General features: G+C 37.2%; 1 protein-coding gene across 4 annotated transcripts in view; it reads left to right on the forward strand.

Moving 5' to 3' along the window:
* Positions 1 to 16,921, forward strand: part of LOC122830627 (raftlin-like) — a 192,332-nt gene that overhangs the window by 60,105 nt on the left and 115,306 nt on the right. For 2 of the 4 annotated variants that reach the window (XM_044116134.1, XM_044116135.1), the window contains exon 1: positions 12,306 to 12,367. The exons of the other annotated variants lie outside the window; for them this stretch is intronic. In XM_044116134.1, coding sequence (XP_043972069.1) covers positions 12,315 to 12,367 — 53 coding nt within the window. In that variant the 5' untranslated portion in view covers positions 12,306 to 12,314. Of the gene's footprint in view, positions 1 to 12,305; positions 12,368 to 16,921 lie in introns of those variants that run through there. 4 annotated transcript variants of the gene reach the window in all.

Raw genomic sequence — 16,921 nt, forward strand, 5'->3', positions numbered from 1 at the left:
TTTTCAGGGTGTTGCCTAATCTGATCTTGGCCTCATTTTGCTGAGACATCTACTCCTTGGAAGACTGGCAGCTGCCTTAAATATTTCACAATTATGAATGACAAATAATCTGTAGGACGGTGGTAAGCAAAATGTGCAATGCAAAAATGCATTAAGGTTGACAGAAGAAATGTTAAAACAGAACTTTCTTATTTCCTCCTTTTTTTTTTTTAAAAAAAAAAGCATGCCTCATCATTTTTGATAAGTTTTTAAAATCAGTTGTAGATCTAAGGAGCCACAAGTAGAGAAGCCCTGCTGTTGAATGAAGGATTTCAGATCCTTCAGTGGCACCTCAACCCTTCTCAGATTGATGGGCAGCAACAGTTGCTTCTTTAAGGTGATTGGATTTGACTTGTCCACATCTGCAATAAAGTGCAGTTTATCACCTGGCTGCAACTTTCATTGTTAAATCCCTTAGAAAAAGTTATGCTATAAGCTAACTTTTGACATTTCATTGGCAATTTCACTGTTGTGTCTTTGTGCACTGACAATAAGTCTAAGTCTAATAAGTCTAAATCCTTGCTGGTTTGTCCTTTTTTCCCTGTGAATGTTTGCCTGGCTGCTCCATGTTCTCTGAGTCAGACGTTCATTCGAGTGAGCATGCAGCTGGACGTTTAAAGGGAAAACAACTTGCGCAGGTTGAAGGAGGAGTCCAGGAAGGTTGAGGGTGGGGGGGTAGAGAGGAAGAGCCAGGGGTGGAGTGAACAAGAAAAATGACTGTGTGTTTGGGGGTGAAAGTGAGTGAGATAGCTCAGTCTCAGTGAACTCCTGTTAATTGGTTCCAGCTGGTGAGATGTAGAGGACCAGCCGGCGATAACTCGACAGCGCAGGAGGGTCAGGAGTTTTCTCTTAGACACACACACACACTCTCTCGCCCCCCCCCCCCCCCCACACACACACACTTCATATGAGTAATACAGCTGATATTTCATCATTCAGGGTTTTTTTTGTGTAGATTATACCAGAAACACAAGAGACAAAGTAGGAAATAGTAATGGCATAAATTTATTTTTATCTGACCTTATTGACATGAACCCTATTTATAAGCCTAAATTAAAAACATTTGATTATAATGGAATAAAATAAAGTATGTTCTTTCTGAAAGGATCAATCAGTGTTTCCTAAAACGTTCTGCATTTCTTTTCTGAGCTTTGTTGAAAACAAAACCTGTTTCCTTGACCGTGTTATACGTTGTATGTTTAATTTCATTATTAGAAGTTTCACTTTAGTAATACTCCAAAAGGTATTGCATAAGGCTATCATGTGCTTCATAGCATCTTAGTCAAAGTTTAGCTCACTTAAATTAAAACAAAACCTCTCAGAATGTTATTGCTTCATCCCCCCCCCAAACAAACTTATTCTCATTCCTTTGGCATTCACTAGTTGGTAGATCATCTAATTAAGATCTTTAGCACCATCTGGACTTGTTACACCAAAGATCAAACATGAGTCATGTCAGGTCTTTGGTGCAAAAAGTCCAGGAGGGGAAACTAGGAGATTTCTGTCTCTGACTCCTCTGTCTCAAAACGCGGGATCACCCAGAAGACTTCCTGACCAGACGCCATAACCATCTGACTCAGCGGATCTGCTCCAACCCTCCACAGATGACAAAATGCCTCCTCTGATCTCTTATGCTGGATCTAAAACTTTCAGCCATGATTGAATGCCACGACTGAGAATACAGATAGACTAGTTTTTTTTTTTTTTCCTTTATTAGTGGTCCTAAACCTCTTCCATCAAAGACTCATCACCCACCACATCATAAGGATGTAGTCCAGATCCATTGACTCTGACCGATTGGTAATTAACTTTATTTAAAACTGCACAATGTTCAACACAAACATAAATGTTACCATTTAGCAAAAGCTACTTCACATCTGCAGTTCTTTGGCAAGTTACAAATGGGGGCCAACTTTAATCCCAGCCACTTTACATTATACTAAATGTTCAAAAGTGTAACTAAACCATACCCCTGGCAAATTTAGAAAAAAATCCAGTAAAGTGGGCGCAGCCAAGAAATGCTGAGAATCATGGCCGAATGTGGCACATTGGAAATACATCACACATTTGTAAAGCTGAGTAACAGCATTGATCAAACCTCCATGTGGCCATGCATCGTCCAACTACTCCAACTCCTGGCTCACCATTGGGTGGAGGTGTGTGTCTGAGTGAGAAGGTTTAATACCCGAACGCAGTTCTGTGTGATACAAAGCTGCACCACTTTAAACAAATAGAATAATTCAACTGTTAGACCAAAGGAGGCCAGCACTGAGATGATTTTAGATAAAATAATGGGGAACTAAACACATTTACACAAAATTGTCAAAATTTGCATGGTAAAAAAAACATATAACCCTAAACAACCTATTTAGAGAATTATTAGCAAAAATAGTTGATATGGGGGTTAGTCATATTTTAATTCCTGAGGTCACTTGAAGTCTACCTTTACTATCTCGAACTCTTTAATCTAAACCTTAAAATCAAATCTAACTCATCATCCAGGAATCTGAAGCTATAAAAATAGGAAGAAATGTCGTCCTCCCTCTAACACATTCAGACAGAGCCATCAACACAACCTACTTGCAAGACAAACAAGAAATTAAACCTATCCAGTTTTATGATACCTATACAAAAAACACTAATGTAGCATAAATGTAAACCCAGACAGTATGTACATGCCCCACTGGAGCACGGCTGCTGTGAACGGGGAAGTGGTTGTGGTTTCTACTCTGGTACGATGTCAAACCAAAATGGGAGCCATTAGTCAAGGCAGAAAGTTCAAACGAGGACTAATGTAGACATTTAATAGCCCAAACTGGAAGGGAACATATGGCTCCACTTGGGAAGGGAAGGAAATTATATGATAGTTATATTTTTGCCAAATGAAGGTGATTTGCAGGTTTTAAATTACGATCAGTATTTTTCTTTTCTAAACATTTATACCCGTTCTGTCAGATTGAACGCAATGCTACGTTATAAAATTATTTGATTTTTTTTTTTTTTTTTATGTAAATTTAATAGGTGTCACTTTAACTAGTATAAATGCCTGAGCTTCATATTATTGGAGGTGCACAGAACTGACTGAGTCCCTACCTCTTTATATTTCCTTTAAACCTAATTCTAGCTCGTAAATGTCATCTTGATAATCATTACTCACATTGACGAGAATAAGAAAGACGACTGCAGCAGCTAATGAGCTTCTTCTAATGTTAGAGGAGGTGTTTTGTAATGATTAGCTAATCCAGATACCTTATTTGGCAGACATTTTCATTCATAATTTTAACCTTTATTGATGACTGTAACATTTATGAAGGAAGATTTCTGACCTTTATTAATAATTTTATATTATCACCCATATTAAACAGTGACTATTAAATCTAACAGCTAAATCCCACTCATCTATCCATTTTGTTATAAGCCCAGCATGCAGTGCCTTCTAAAAATCATTCAGCTCACCAGGACATTTTCAAATTTTGTCAAGCTACAACGACAGATTTTGGTGTATTTTGTTGGGATTAAGATCAAGACAAAGCAACAAATGTGTGTAGATTTAACTGAATCCATCTTCCTAAAAACTCTTAACAGCTTCCCTGACTGTCTTGATTGGTTTGTAGTCTTGCAGTCATACGCTTCCTGTTTCCTCATGATACAGGATATATTTCTGTTGTTTTGTAAAGTAAGGGTCTCCACAACTTGCTTGTTCAGTCATGTTCTGAAACAAACAGATGTATTTCCTCTGAGAACAAATTAGAAACAGGTCGTGCTGGATTTTATTTACAACATTTATCAGAATGGTATTTGTAAAATGCTTTGAAAGGGATTTAAGGACGTAGTTTTGATTTTGGATCTTTGCTTCAGTGTCCTGTTTTTATACATTTAGTCCTTTAGTTTTTTGTCACCTTTTGTCTTAATTCTGAATATTTGTTGTTCACTATTTGCAGATTCAACCATTTTTATGTGGAATGTAACTTGTAAAGTTCTTCTTGGGTTGCTAGGTGATGGGGCTGGGTTTGGCTATGGTTGCTAGGTAACGGCGCAGAGCCCATTGATTGTGACACCAAAAACTTTGAACTTATTTTAAAGCAGTCTTAGGAGCGGTTGAAACCCAAATGAAAGGATGAAAATGTTCAAAATTCACATTTAAAACATAAAATAAATCTCCTTTGATGTATTTTTTTTGTAAAAAAAAAAAAAGAAAAGGTATAAATACAAATACAATTTCGTATTACATTCATTCAAAAGGATTAAATGAGTCATATAGAAACTCAGTAAGATTTTGAGCTCCATTTTTACCAGCTTTTGTTTTTTTTTTTATTTTCATTGTTGTCACTTCCAGTCTACACTGTTGGCAAAACAACCCCGGTCAACTCAGACCCGATTCTTCGATGAATTCAGCTCCTGATGGGACACACCCATTATCCCCAGAGTCCTGTCACAGCTTTATTCAGTCAGTAATCACTCTCACCTGGTCTCCATCGCAACAGTCAGCTTCCCTCAGCATATCTTCTGTCTCCTGTCATCCTTTGACGAATGTTGTCTTCCGTCCTGCTGCCAGGTTTCGTCCATTGGAGTTTGTTCTTGTAACACGACAAATTGTGATATAGTTAAATACTTTTGCAAGGCGGTGAATTTGCATATCTGTTAAATTCAGCTGCTGCCAGGTTTCTTATTTGGGTTCTGAATGTATTTTCTTCAGCGAGCCGCCGCATCGTTTATTTTCTGACAGCATGTTGACTTTCTTTCGCTCTAGTCTTTTAGCAAACAGCTACTTTAATCACTTTCTGTTTGCTATCTGATCTGGGCACTGTGAATCCCTCTGTGCCGTGTGAAATTTGATTAAGGTAATCATTGACTCATGTAAACCATATTGTGCTCTCTATTGCATTCAGTGTATGGAGACTGACACTAATATAAGCTGTTTTGTTTTTATTTCTTATTTATCTTTTTTTATTCATGGTTTTATGTATTTATTTTGATTTGATTTCATGTTTCATTTAATTTTTTAAGATTTTTTTCACAAACATACAAATTTAGTGTGGGTTAGAAGAAGGTTTCTTTTATGTAATGCCAATAATGGCTTGTCTTTCTATTATTTAGGTATGTAAGGGATTGTTTGATATACTATTATTAGTAAAACCAGTAAAATTTTTTTAAATAATTTTATTCTGCTTTGCTTTATTTCATTTATTCTATTGAATGTTCAATATTAAACATCTAAATCTGCCAGTGGTATGAATAATTTTGAGCCAAACGGTACACTTTTCTTCACTCATCTCAGTTTTATAAATATTATGTTATTTGAAACTGACATTTTACTCCTAACCAATGCTAAGACATTGAGATTATATGTACAATCATATAAAAAAATAAAAATAAGAGTCAATATTGAAGCAGAGGCGTAGCTTTGTCTCAGACTAAAGAAATAAAAGCTGAGCTCCCCAGATATTTCTTCCAGTCAAAGCGACTTGTGTTGTAATGGGTGGCCAGGAAAATTGCAGCACTATTGATTGGGTAATGTCCAACATGGACATGTCAATAGGGTGCATAAAAATCCAAGAACTGAGCCGGAGCTAGCGTTAATAAAAAATGACCTGCCCAGAGCAATTTCAAAGAAAGCAAAGAATCACTCATGGGAAATCTCTTATAAACCCTTTGTGTTATAGAGAAAATAGGAAAGACGGGAGAAACCACACAATTTCCTGTTTTTGTCCGATATTATTGCGACTTTATTGCTTTGAATTTATTCTTTGTTGGCTAAAATCAAGCTAAATGTTTTTTCATATTTCAGAAATGTTCAAAAAAGTGATCATTTACAGTATGAGGGACATGAATGTTTGGTTACTGCATGGAAACAAGGATTTTTTCCAGGCGATGAGTGATGGAAACCTTGCAGGGACCAGGAATAAAAGGAGGGAAAAAAATCCAACAATGAAAGCGGGAAAGGTTGCAGAAGATTGGTGCTATTCTTCTCCAGAGACGAGGATGGTTGTAGAGGGGTTTGTTCCCATGGCAATATCTCCCTGGATGGGAGTGAGTGTGTGTGTGGGCATTTGTGTGCGAGAATGGACCGGGCCTTGAAACTGAGAGGAGATGAAGGTGGGCCAAGGCTGTTGCACTCTTTGGAGACACTGGAAGCCTTGAAACAGCCGAGAATCCTCTGACAGCCTCTAATGTTTATTTGCATTCGCCTTGACTCCACTTACCTTCTTCCAACCTCCTTGTATTTATATGTTAAATCCGTCCTTTTTAAAATATGAATCGCCCTTGGTCACTTAAAACAAAATTAGCTCAAAGAGTTGCACTAACATTTGGCAACCATGGCCATCTTTTCAGGGATTTTTAGGTTCGAATGTGATGCTTTCTTCAACTTTGAATGAAAGTCCTTATTTTCATTTCTGTGTTTGTTACTTCAAACCAGATTTTTTGTAATCTTTTAGTCCACTCTGACAAAGTACAACCTAGTGTGTTTTGTTATTATAGTCATTTAACTTTGACCTATTACCTCAAAGAAAAGCTTCTAAACTCAGAGCATGAGAACGGATCTTTAGACACGTTCTCCCCCGATCTTGTCAGAAAATACAATTAGTTCCCATTCCTTTCTGTTTTATACATTTACTGGCCGGCCTGGATGAGTAAAAGGCTTAAAGATAAGTGCGTTTTACTACAGAAAATGTTGCTCTTATTAATTTACTCAGGGGTGAAACCCCACATTACAAAATCCTTTTTCTCCATGTTGTCATTTTGAGAGGACTAAGTTGTCTGCTTTAACATTTAACAAGTTTGGGGCTCAGAAAAGAGGAATCTTTGACTATTTCTTTTTGCATAATCTTCTTGCACTGTTCAGTCCGGGGCATGGAGTCATTTTCTTTCTCTCAGCTCAAATAAATTATTTTAGGACTATGAAGGCATTGGGATAACATTGAATTTGAGTGTAAAAAAGCATTTCTCTGTTGGCTTGGTCATGCAGTTTGGATCATTGATCAAAGATTCAATAAAGTCAGGTTTATTGTAGAGTTCATCCACACAGTTTTGGTTTCCCTTTTTTACAAGCTTCCCAGATCCTTAGCAGGGAAATAAACAGAACCTCCTTCATACTCAACAGTGTGAATGAGTTGCTTTTCCACATATTTATCTTTTGTTTCATATGAGACGTTGAAGAAAAGTTCAAGATTTGTTCCTTGTGACCAACTCGGTTAAATCCAGTTCAGTCGTTGAATAACATTCAATGAGCTAATTTTGTGATTATTATTGCACATTTGGTACAAGTTGGTTGGATTGATGATTTTTATTCTCTTCTCTGATATATTTGCTAGTTTTTAAGCATACACTGCACAGTATACTTTTAAGAACAAAAACTAGAGTAAAAAGAAGCAAAAAATAAATAAATAAATGTGGCGTAAGCTCAGATACATTGTGAAAAAACTTCTCAAAACCAATAAAACGAATAAAGAAAATACTGTAGAGGAAACACTCTGTTAGTAAAGATAATGACCTACATTTATGGATTCTTGATCTCAGATTTGCTTCTACAAATGATTCAGTCCTATAAATAATAAAGTTAAAAAGTAAAAATGTATATCTTTTAATGGTAATTCTGACTTTTCCATACAGTAGGGAAAAAGAAACATGCAAATATTCCCACAGGAAGCGGTGGGACCATTGCTTTACATTCAAAATCAGTGAAGTGGAGGAAAAGCCTGTTTCTGATCTGCTGAGTCTGCAAAAAGGTTCACAACAGTCACATAATGTAACTCATGTAAATGTTGAAAGGAATGAAGAAAGGAAGACGGGGATTTCCAGATTCAACATCAGGGGTGTGCGAGTTCATTCACATGTAGCTCCACTGCTTGGAAAATTGACAAAATATTATTATTTTCAGATTTTTCAGAGTAAATATCCTTGTAATATCCCAAATTAAACATGTTTGCCAATGGAGCATTTTTTTCTGACACTTTCCTGGTTAAATCTATATAAGACAAAAAACACAACGTGTTAAATGACACAGTTTATGTGGCTGACGTCAATTAAACCTGCTTAGTTCTGATCTAGTACAGAGATAACGGTGTTGCAGGATGATAAGGTATACTGTCAAATGTTAAAATGACAGAACACACATGAATGGCCAGTTTTCTACACCTACAATTATCTGAACATTAGAGATGGGATTTTCCCCTCATTCACCACGAGCAGCAGAAAGTAAACCAAAAATGTGCAGAGCGCGTGTCCCACTTATCTACTTTAGATGTTCCACTGAGATGAGTAAAGCTTCAATGCTACATATTTATCAAGGTCTTCTAACACTCAAAGCTTTTTCCTTTCTGTTTTTCTATTTCAATTATACCGTACTCTATATAACGCTTGTCTTGTCCCTTGTTTTTATCCGTTGTCTGAGCAACAGCTTAGCTACAAATACTCCATCTGGGTTTAGTGTGAAAAAAATGAATATGTGGCAAAATACTGTTGAATATAGTGAAATGATACTTTTTGTTAAGTTTATTTTGGGTATCCTGATAGAGATCAGGGCTTTCAAAACTTTATATATGAGATTTTTCTTAGAAACAAACACATTTTTGTAAGTACTGTAAATATTCACAGTGAATACATTTATTATAATAAAAGATTGGATTTTTTCTAAAATTTTCTGTTTGAAGTTATTGTACTCTGATGAAAAATTGACTTATTCTAAGTGTGGGTTGCTCTTCAATTATAGATCACCTAAAGTTTTCAAACCAACTTGTACTGTTCCTGCATTTTCATTGTATCCCATTATGTTGACGATCCCCGTCTTGGACATTTATTCACCTGCACTTCCCAGATTGCACTTAAGTATTCACCACCAACATCAGCTCAGAGCGCGACTTTTCTTGTCAGATTAAAAAGATCAAACATTTTAAACCGGCCCAGAGGACAGAGGAGATAAAGTATTTGAAAGAAAGCTGGAGAAATCAGGCTTAAAAGCAAGACTTCATGGAGAAGAACAGGAGAAAAAGTGTCCCAATTAATGTCTTTGTCTATTAATCCATTCTGATGCTTGCCAAACTGCTGGGTTTGATCTGTCCAACACAACTATCAAAGCCCTGTAACGTGGTCCTGTAATGTGGGGGAGATCTCAGTCAGGCAGCATTAAGTGCTGTCACTAACACTGAAGCCTGATAGGCTCTTTGTATGATCATCTTTCATGCTGAAGTGTGATTTTCTAATAAGAATAACTCTAATTTAAAGCTCCATAAACCAGTTTTTCTGCATGAATAGTGAATCAAATGACAATCTAAAGACTCCCTCTCATTGTGACAGATCAAAAAAAAATAAAGACTTGCTGTGAAAATCTGCAGCTTTAAAAGGATTTTGTAATCTAATTAGACAACTGCTATTGTTTCAGTGGCAGGAAAGATGCTGTACTCATCACAAAAATAGAGAAACATTTACCATGCTCAATCTTCTGTGCATAAAATGTTTGAGAGACGAGACTAAGATAAAGCTGCTGGCATCAGCAGCTTAATCGTAACAGAAGAAATGTCTATTAAGAGATCTAAAAACAAAGTAAAAGAAATTACCATTAAAAAAACTGCATGAGGTTTCTTTCAAGTACATTACAAGTCTATAGTTTAGTGTGCACATAGTTTTAAATTGTTACTGCAACCTGTTTTAACTGATGCACAAAAGGGTTTCTTTGCATGGATATATTGATCTACTGTTTTTTTTTATTACCCAGGAAGAACTAAACATTTTCAAAATAATTAGGCCCTTTAAAACTGTTGTCACATTTTTTAGCTCCAGGTGGATCTACTGGACAGACATAAACTATCAAATTTACATCACAAAAACTCAGTGGCTAAGATTTTAGCTAATATTGTTTTTTTATTTATGTATTTATTTTAGTAGATGCAATTCACATGTTTTGCTGGACTGCAGAATCCAGAACCATACAGCGCTGCAGAGTGAGGAGTTGGCTGCTGCAGTGCCTTGTAAGATTTTTTGACGTGTCTTTTTATCGCCACAGGTTGGTGCTTCTGTTAGCTTCAGAGACTCAGTGTGAGGAACTTCAAATGTGTTGCTGTGTTTTACGTTTCCCTGCTCAAATACTGCAGGACTTACATGAGCAACCATGTTTCTATCAATGCAGCTTAAACCAAGAAACACAAACTTAATATCATAAAATATTTTAAATTCTTCAATAACTCAATCCAACAGTAATACTGATCTCTTTTATTGATTAATAAAACACAACATAATATCTTTCAAACACTTGTTTCTAAAAATGTTGATGATTATGGCGCACACCTAGTGAAAATCCCAAAAAACAATTTTACTGAATATTTTTCAGAGCATTAAAATTTTTTTTTTTTTAAAACAGAAAGGTCTGTTATGATATACCTGGGAAAGGTGATGAGTTGAAATTTGCCTAGCAGTCATTAACAGCCTACACAAGAAAGGTAAGCAACAAGAAATCACTGGTAATGAATATCCACAAAGTACTAAGAATAAGATGGGGAAAATGAGTGGAAGGGAAAAATATTGACTGGATGATATGCAAGTATTACTTCCATCTACAATGAAGACTTTAGAGCACTGAGCACCAATCCAGTCCTTTTTTATTGTTCTTAGCAGAGCAAACATGTTTCTGACCCTCTGTGGTTCAGGATTGGCTTACGAGGAATGTGAAGGTTCTGGCCCATATCTCGGAAACATTTCTATGTGTTGGTGGCTCTTGAATCTCTGACTCCAGCCGCAGTGAACATCTTATGATATTGAGAATGCTTAGTTTCTCAATCCTCTCAAAGTTGTGCTGATCTCTGGCATATAATCATGTACCAGAGATCCTAAAGTCAGATTCTTTAGGATTGGTCCTTTGTGGCTTTACACATTTTTCCAAAGATAAAAACTAGATGTCAGTGTGTGTTTGAGAGGTTTTGTCCAGTAACAAGAAGTTTTGGTTTGATAGCTGGCTTTAATTTGCTCTGCTTTATATCTTCTGACGGGTAATTCTTAATAGTTGACTCCTATCAACTGTTTTATCTGAAAGTGAGTCAGTGGAGCCCTTCAAAGAAGTAAATCAATTAATTCAGTTTAATACTTTTGCAAATTCCCAGAGGCTGTGACCCATTTGATCAGTGTGAAAGCAGAAAGCTGGACAGGCCTCAGACTGATAAACTGCTGTTGACTGGCATGTAGAAAACAGCGCTGATGTTGTCTATCCCACTTAGCACAACTCAAAGGGCTTCGAGATGTTTTGGTTGAAAGGACCAATGGTAAGTGCACCCCGCCCCAACAAAGCAACTCAATCTCTGGCTTATGATCTCGGATAAAGCCTCTTATCGAATAAAACCTGAAAATACCATTACTGGGAGACAAAAGGTAGAACAAAACGGCACACGGATCGTTTCTAATTCAGCAAAAGCCAAATCAATGGCTCTCTCTTCCTGCTTCTCTTTCACATTTATTTGATGTCAGTCGTCCATGTAAAGCATCCCTGAATCCCAGCTCACCTGATTTCAGAAACACTGAACGAAAGCAGGGAGAACAGGTTCTGATTACTTTGTTGATATTCCGCTAATGTCGTAAGAACAAAATTTTGTAATTGTGGTGTTTTCATTAAATAAGAAACGCAATTAAAGTCCCACTTGAATATGTTTGTCCACACGATAAGTCATTAAAAATACATGCCATCATCTTCCTACCACTTCCTGTCATCGTCTTTTTCTTTTCCACCAGCAGTAATATCTGGTTTTTGATCACATGACTCAGATGATGCAAAGAAAGTGTTGCCATTCATGTTTTACAAAACACACTAATTTCATTGCAGCTAAAAATCCATTTTATCCTAGCGCAATAACTTTTTCTAAAAAAAGTTTTTTCAAAAATAAGTTTATGAAAGTAAATTCCTACAACTCATAAACACTTTGGATTTCCTCTGTGAGCTAAACTATAACACTGCATCCGTTCGCCTTCACCTCACCAGTCTCGAAGCATTCCTTTCCACTTTTTCCTCATTCACTTTGCCTTCCTTTCACACCACTTCCTTGACCTCTCTTACTCCCCATCCTATTGTTCTGGCTGCTTCGTCTCCGACTCTCACAGACTGCATGACAGTGCCGCACCCACCAATCTTGTTTTGCCCTCTCTCCCCAGGGCCGAGGCAGAAATGACTAAAGTTATTTACAAGTCTCTGCAGGCGACAGAGGATATCCAACAGTTGGAAATTTGAGATTCTTTTGGTTTTCTGTGCAGGGCAGCATCCTGAATAATGGGGGGATGGAGAGAGATGATTGCTTTTAATGCTGCTTTCCAGTTACCTGGGAAGTTGTAACTCTTGGACATCAAATCCAAGGTAAAAACATTCTAGTTAAGAAGTCAGAACTTTAACTTGGTAACATTGTTCGCAGAACCTCTATAAATCATTTTAAGCTCTACTTTCCATAAACAAACGCCATTTTTACTTTGTTCAGGTTATAGTAGCAGGCGCTACTTGTAACATTGATTTTAAATGCACTCCTACGTGTATGTCTTTTAAAATAAACGTGTTTCCACCACATCTTACTACTGTTTATGCAAGGAGCGGCCATGTTGAAATGCAAAGTCAACCTTACGAGTCGTAAACTGGAGATAGATGGAGTTACTCCCAGTTTCTTAGTGGGAAATCTGACTTTGGAGGGCATTCCAGTTGAATTTTACAACTGGGAATTTGGAAATTTACAGTTCTGAGTACAATAGAAACGCAGCATAATGATTTTAACTCCTTTAAATTATACTCTGCTCTAAATACTAAACTGTTCTTGTCTCCTGAGTTGCTAAACAAGATTTGCAAGTTGATCTCAAACAAATGCATCTTTGCTACTTAAGACACTGTAAAAGAAATCCTAGTACTGAAAAATATTTTCCTAAAACTTTTAAAATATATGGTCAGAGCAGTTCTGCTCTAAGTTGGAAGCCTGATGAGCCGACATTAGATGGTTACCTGCCTGTGGATCAGGTTGGCGCAGGCTGATTTATTTTGTTAGCAGGCATGCTAACGCTCGCTGCCTGTTCTTGACATATTCCTAAAATAGTGATCTGAAAGAGAGATTGGTGGAACTCATTTGCTATAAATATAGGGATTTTTCCATATTAGAAATATGTCCAAACAGCCAACTTTCTTTCAACTAAAAAATGTTTAAAGAATTTCCCTTCCTTTAGCCAGTTGGCTTACAGCATGTAGCTTTGGTGGTAATTGATAACAGGATTCCTCTCGTATCCAAGACATGATTATATGTTTCTCCTAAACAAGACACACTTAAAACCACCAGACTATCTGTTTTTTAAATGGAAAAGATTTTTAGGAAATCTTTTTCACTTCATTCCTCTTGCTGTGGTCACAAAGCAACAGGTGGAGGAGTGGAAACAAATTCTGGTCACTCTGCGACTATCTCCAATTTGTAATTTAAAGGATTTGAATGATACAAGGATTGTTTTGGAAAATGTGTAAATGCTTATCGCAAAGCAAACATATTTCTCACTCAGAATATGTCATCTGCTTTTTCTGTACTTTTCAATATTGGAAGTCTGAATGGTAGATTTTAGCTAGTCACAGTCTGCTACACTGTTTGGGAGAAAGTGTGGTGTAGGCATTTGATTTACCAAGTAACATTTTTTCTTTAACTTTTTCTCGATTAGAAGCATTGCCAAACAGCCGGTGGTCTTTTAAGAGGAAATGTTAAGAATACTTTTCTTCCCTCTTCTAGCAAATCGGCTATCAGCTCAAGCAGCAGGTGGGAGAGGGAAGGCAGTGTTTGAAAACGGTGGTCACTCCAATGCTTTCTCTGACTGATGTAGTTGGCAGCACTTCCGAGATATCAAAGCCGTCACCACACAGATTTTAACACAGGTTTCTTGCTCCTGGGTGAAGTTGATTTTTGCCTGTATCAAACTTAGTGTATTTCCAAAACTACAATAGAAAATGTTTTTGCATCACACAAATTGTGATCAACAACCAGATGTTGCTACTGGCAGAAAAGGTGAAAAAGACAACAGGAAGTGGTAGAAGAAGGACGATGCAGCTTTTTTAACGACTAATCACATAAACAAATTTATTTAAGGGAGATTTTAATTGCATTTCTTGTTTAGTGTGGAAACACCACAATTGTGAAATTGAGTTTTTTTTTCAAAATTAGAAGAATATTGAAAAAGGTTTTGCTCACATTTGTAATGGAAGCACAGCTACTGTTCAGCACGGCTGCAGCTTTGCTCACAGAGAATAGGGGTGGATACATGTCTACCGGTTTTAATTACAAACCAAACAGTGTTCAATCCATTTCTGGAACTTGTAAACAAGTGGATAAATTTGGTGGTATTGCCTTTCTTTGGTATTTCCAACTGTAATGAATCTTTTGCTTCATCTCTCACTCCTTTTGCTGCTCCCAGCTCTCTTGTCATATGCTGATCACCTCTTTTCCTATTCACTGCACTCTAATTGCTTGCTCTTTCTCTCTCTGGACTCTGCTAGCCATGCATTACCTGCTGCCCGCTCCCGTCCTCCGCCTCCCCCCATCTTTTTAGATGAACAGTCTCCATCCCGGCCACCCAGCATTTCCTCTCTCTCCCTTGATTGATTCTCACCTTTTCCATTCTCGCTGTTCACCTCATTAACAGAGCCCCCGTCTGTTCGTTTCCTTTTTCGCCACCCACTTCTTCCTACATCCCGACCCCCCCCCTCTTTACTTCCTGTCCTGTCGGCTCTAAAGCGACAGCCGACTTGGATCCTGCAGAGGCCCAGCAACATTCCATAATTAGATGGGAACATAATAAAGAAGCAGAGAGGGTGTCTCATCAGCTGAGGTGGAAGCAGAGGGCACTACAGCCATTCGTCCGTCCATTCTGTCTGGAGTTAATCAGACGCAGACAATAGGACAGTGTGGCAAAAGCATGCATGATTCAGTACCCCTCCCTTTCTCAATTTACCCAAGCCATCAACAGTAATTCAACAAGTGTATGTCCTGGAACAAATCAGTTTAACGTAGTCATACCTCCAGTAATAAGCGTTTCTCTTTTCGTTAATGTCTCTTCGAAGGTGGAACTTTTTAATTGTCTTTGTGTCTGCCGAAGTTTTCACAGTGGTTGTTGTCTTGAAACAAACTAAAAAAGCAGCAGTTGAAAGATCTGTTTGCTCCTAAATGTCAAACAAATTTTATTTATATAGCACTTTTCAGCAACAAAGCATTTCAAAGTACTTTGCATCATAAAGAACCGAAACATTACATTTTGTCAAGTGGCATCGTCACACATCAGATTGTTGATTCATTTTTTATTGATTACCTTTAAAATGCAATTCTAAACAGGTGGGTTTTTAGCCTAGATTTCATCGTTTCAGTTGAGAAACACTACAGTGATTCCAGTGGAAATTACATGTTTATTATTCAAGTACAACTGCCCTTTTTCACTTCTTTACCGACATCGCTTCTCCTGATGCTGCTGGGCTGAGCTATTCTTCAAATCTGCCGCCCTTTGCAAGTTTCACAGCAATTGAGAGATCCAGAACTACAAACAGAAGGATTTTAAACTCTGGTTCTTGAGGTCCGGAGTCCAACATGCAAATCAATTGGCTTAATTGTCTCTATCGCCAGGCTGTATTGTCAGGATTGTTATTCTGACTATTTTCTCCAATGCTTAAGTGAAAGCATCAATAAATTTGAAAATATAATTAAATGTCACTGTTTGCATTTCAGAATGTAACTGGTGTCTTAATGAAGCGTGTTACAAGTAGGAGTGGTTTTTAGAAAGTATTTGTGTTTGTGGGTCTATAAATACTCAGACACAGCAATTAATTACCTAAAAACGTGGCAAGAAATTATTTCTATCAGCCTTTAGTCCATATTGCCCACCTCTAACATGGAGCTGTGTTTTAGTCTTCTTGTGCTGTGTTCTTATTCCTTTTCCAATAGATGTATTTTCCTGTTCTTTACCAGAAATCACTGCCAGCAGTAGAACTGAACTGATTCTGTGATATAGTGTAAATGTGTTTTTGTTGACCCTCAAATGTTCAGGTTGTTGAATAGCCTTTTTCTTTAACTAACTCCATCATTTTATTGAATGATCATCTTGAAAAGGGCTCCATTAATAATTTTGCAGCTGTATCATATCTGCCTGTTGCCTTTTGTCAATGCAGTTTACAGTGTTGTGAAAAAGCTACCGCTGACGTCAAGCATCTTCTTTAGTGGCAGAGGATTTTTAGCATTTTTCTTTAACAGTTTTTTTTAAATTCAACCACACACAAGGAATGATGAACAAATGTGAAATATTTTGAAGACTTTTCCACTTCAAAACTGTAATTTTTTTCCCCCCTTCATAGTCATTCAGAGGTAGATTTGCTGGTGTACTTTTGATCACTGTTCCTCTCGCAAAATCCAAGTTTAAGACATCGATGGCTGGAGATTCCCCTTCAGGACTTTGTGGTAGAGAGCGCAATTTATTGTTCCGTAATTTACGGCAAGCGGCACTACCTTCATGATGAAACATGGTGGCAAAATATCTGCTATGCCGTTGGCAAGCTTTGTTTTTATTGGATTACAGGAAAGTGTGTCAAAGTTGATGGGAAGGCAGACTGAACTAATTGGATGGCAATTTGAGATGAAAACTTGTCAGAAAATGCAAAAGACTGACGGAGGTTCACCCTCTGGTGGTTCGATGATCCTAAACATACTGAGCTACAATGAAATCAAAGCATTTTAGTGTGCTGTAATATAGGTAACCCAAAGTACAGACTTAAATCCAATTTATAATCTGTGGAAATCCAAATTCACTTGCAAAGAGCAACGGGGGAAAAAACCTTAACTTCTACGTTTACAAATTATTGATTTGGAGTGACTGAGTACAAATTTTACAAATTCCTTTCCAAACACACTATGTCCTT

Source organism: Gambusia affinis, linkage group LG05 (genome assembly GCF_019740435.1).
Source record: "Gambusia affinis linkage group LG05, SWU_Gaff_1.0, whole genome shotgun sequence".
In the NCBI taxonomy this organism is placed as follows: Eukaryota; Metazoa; Chordata; class Actinopteri; order Cyprinodontiformes; family Poeciliidae; genus Gambusia; species Gambusia affinis.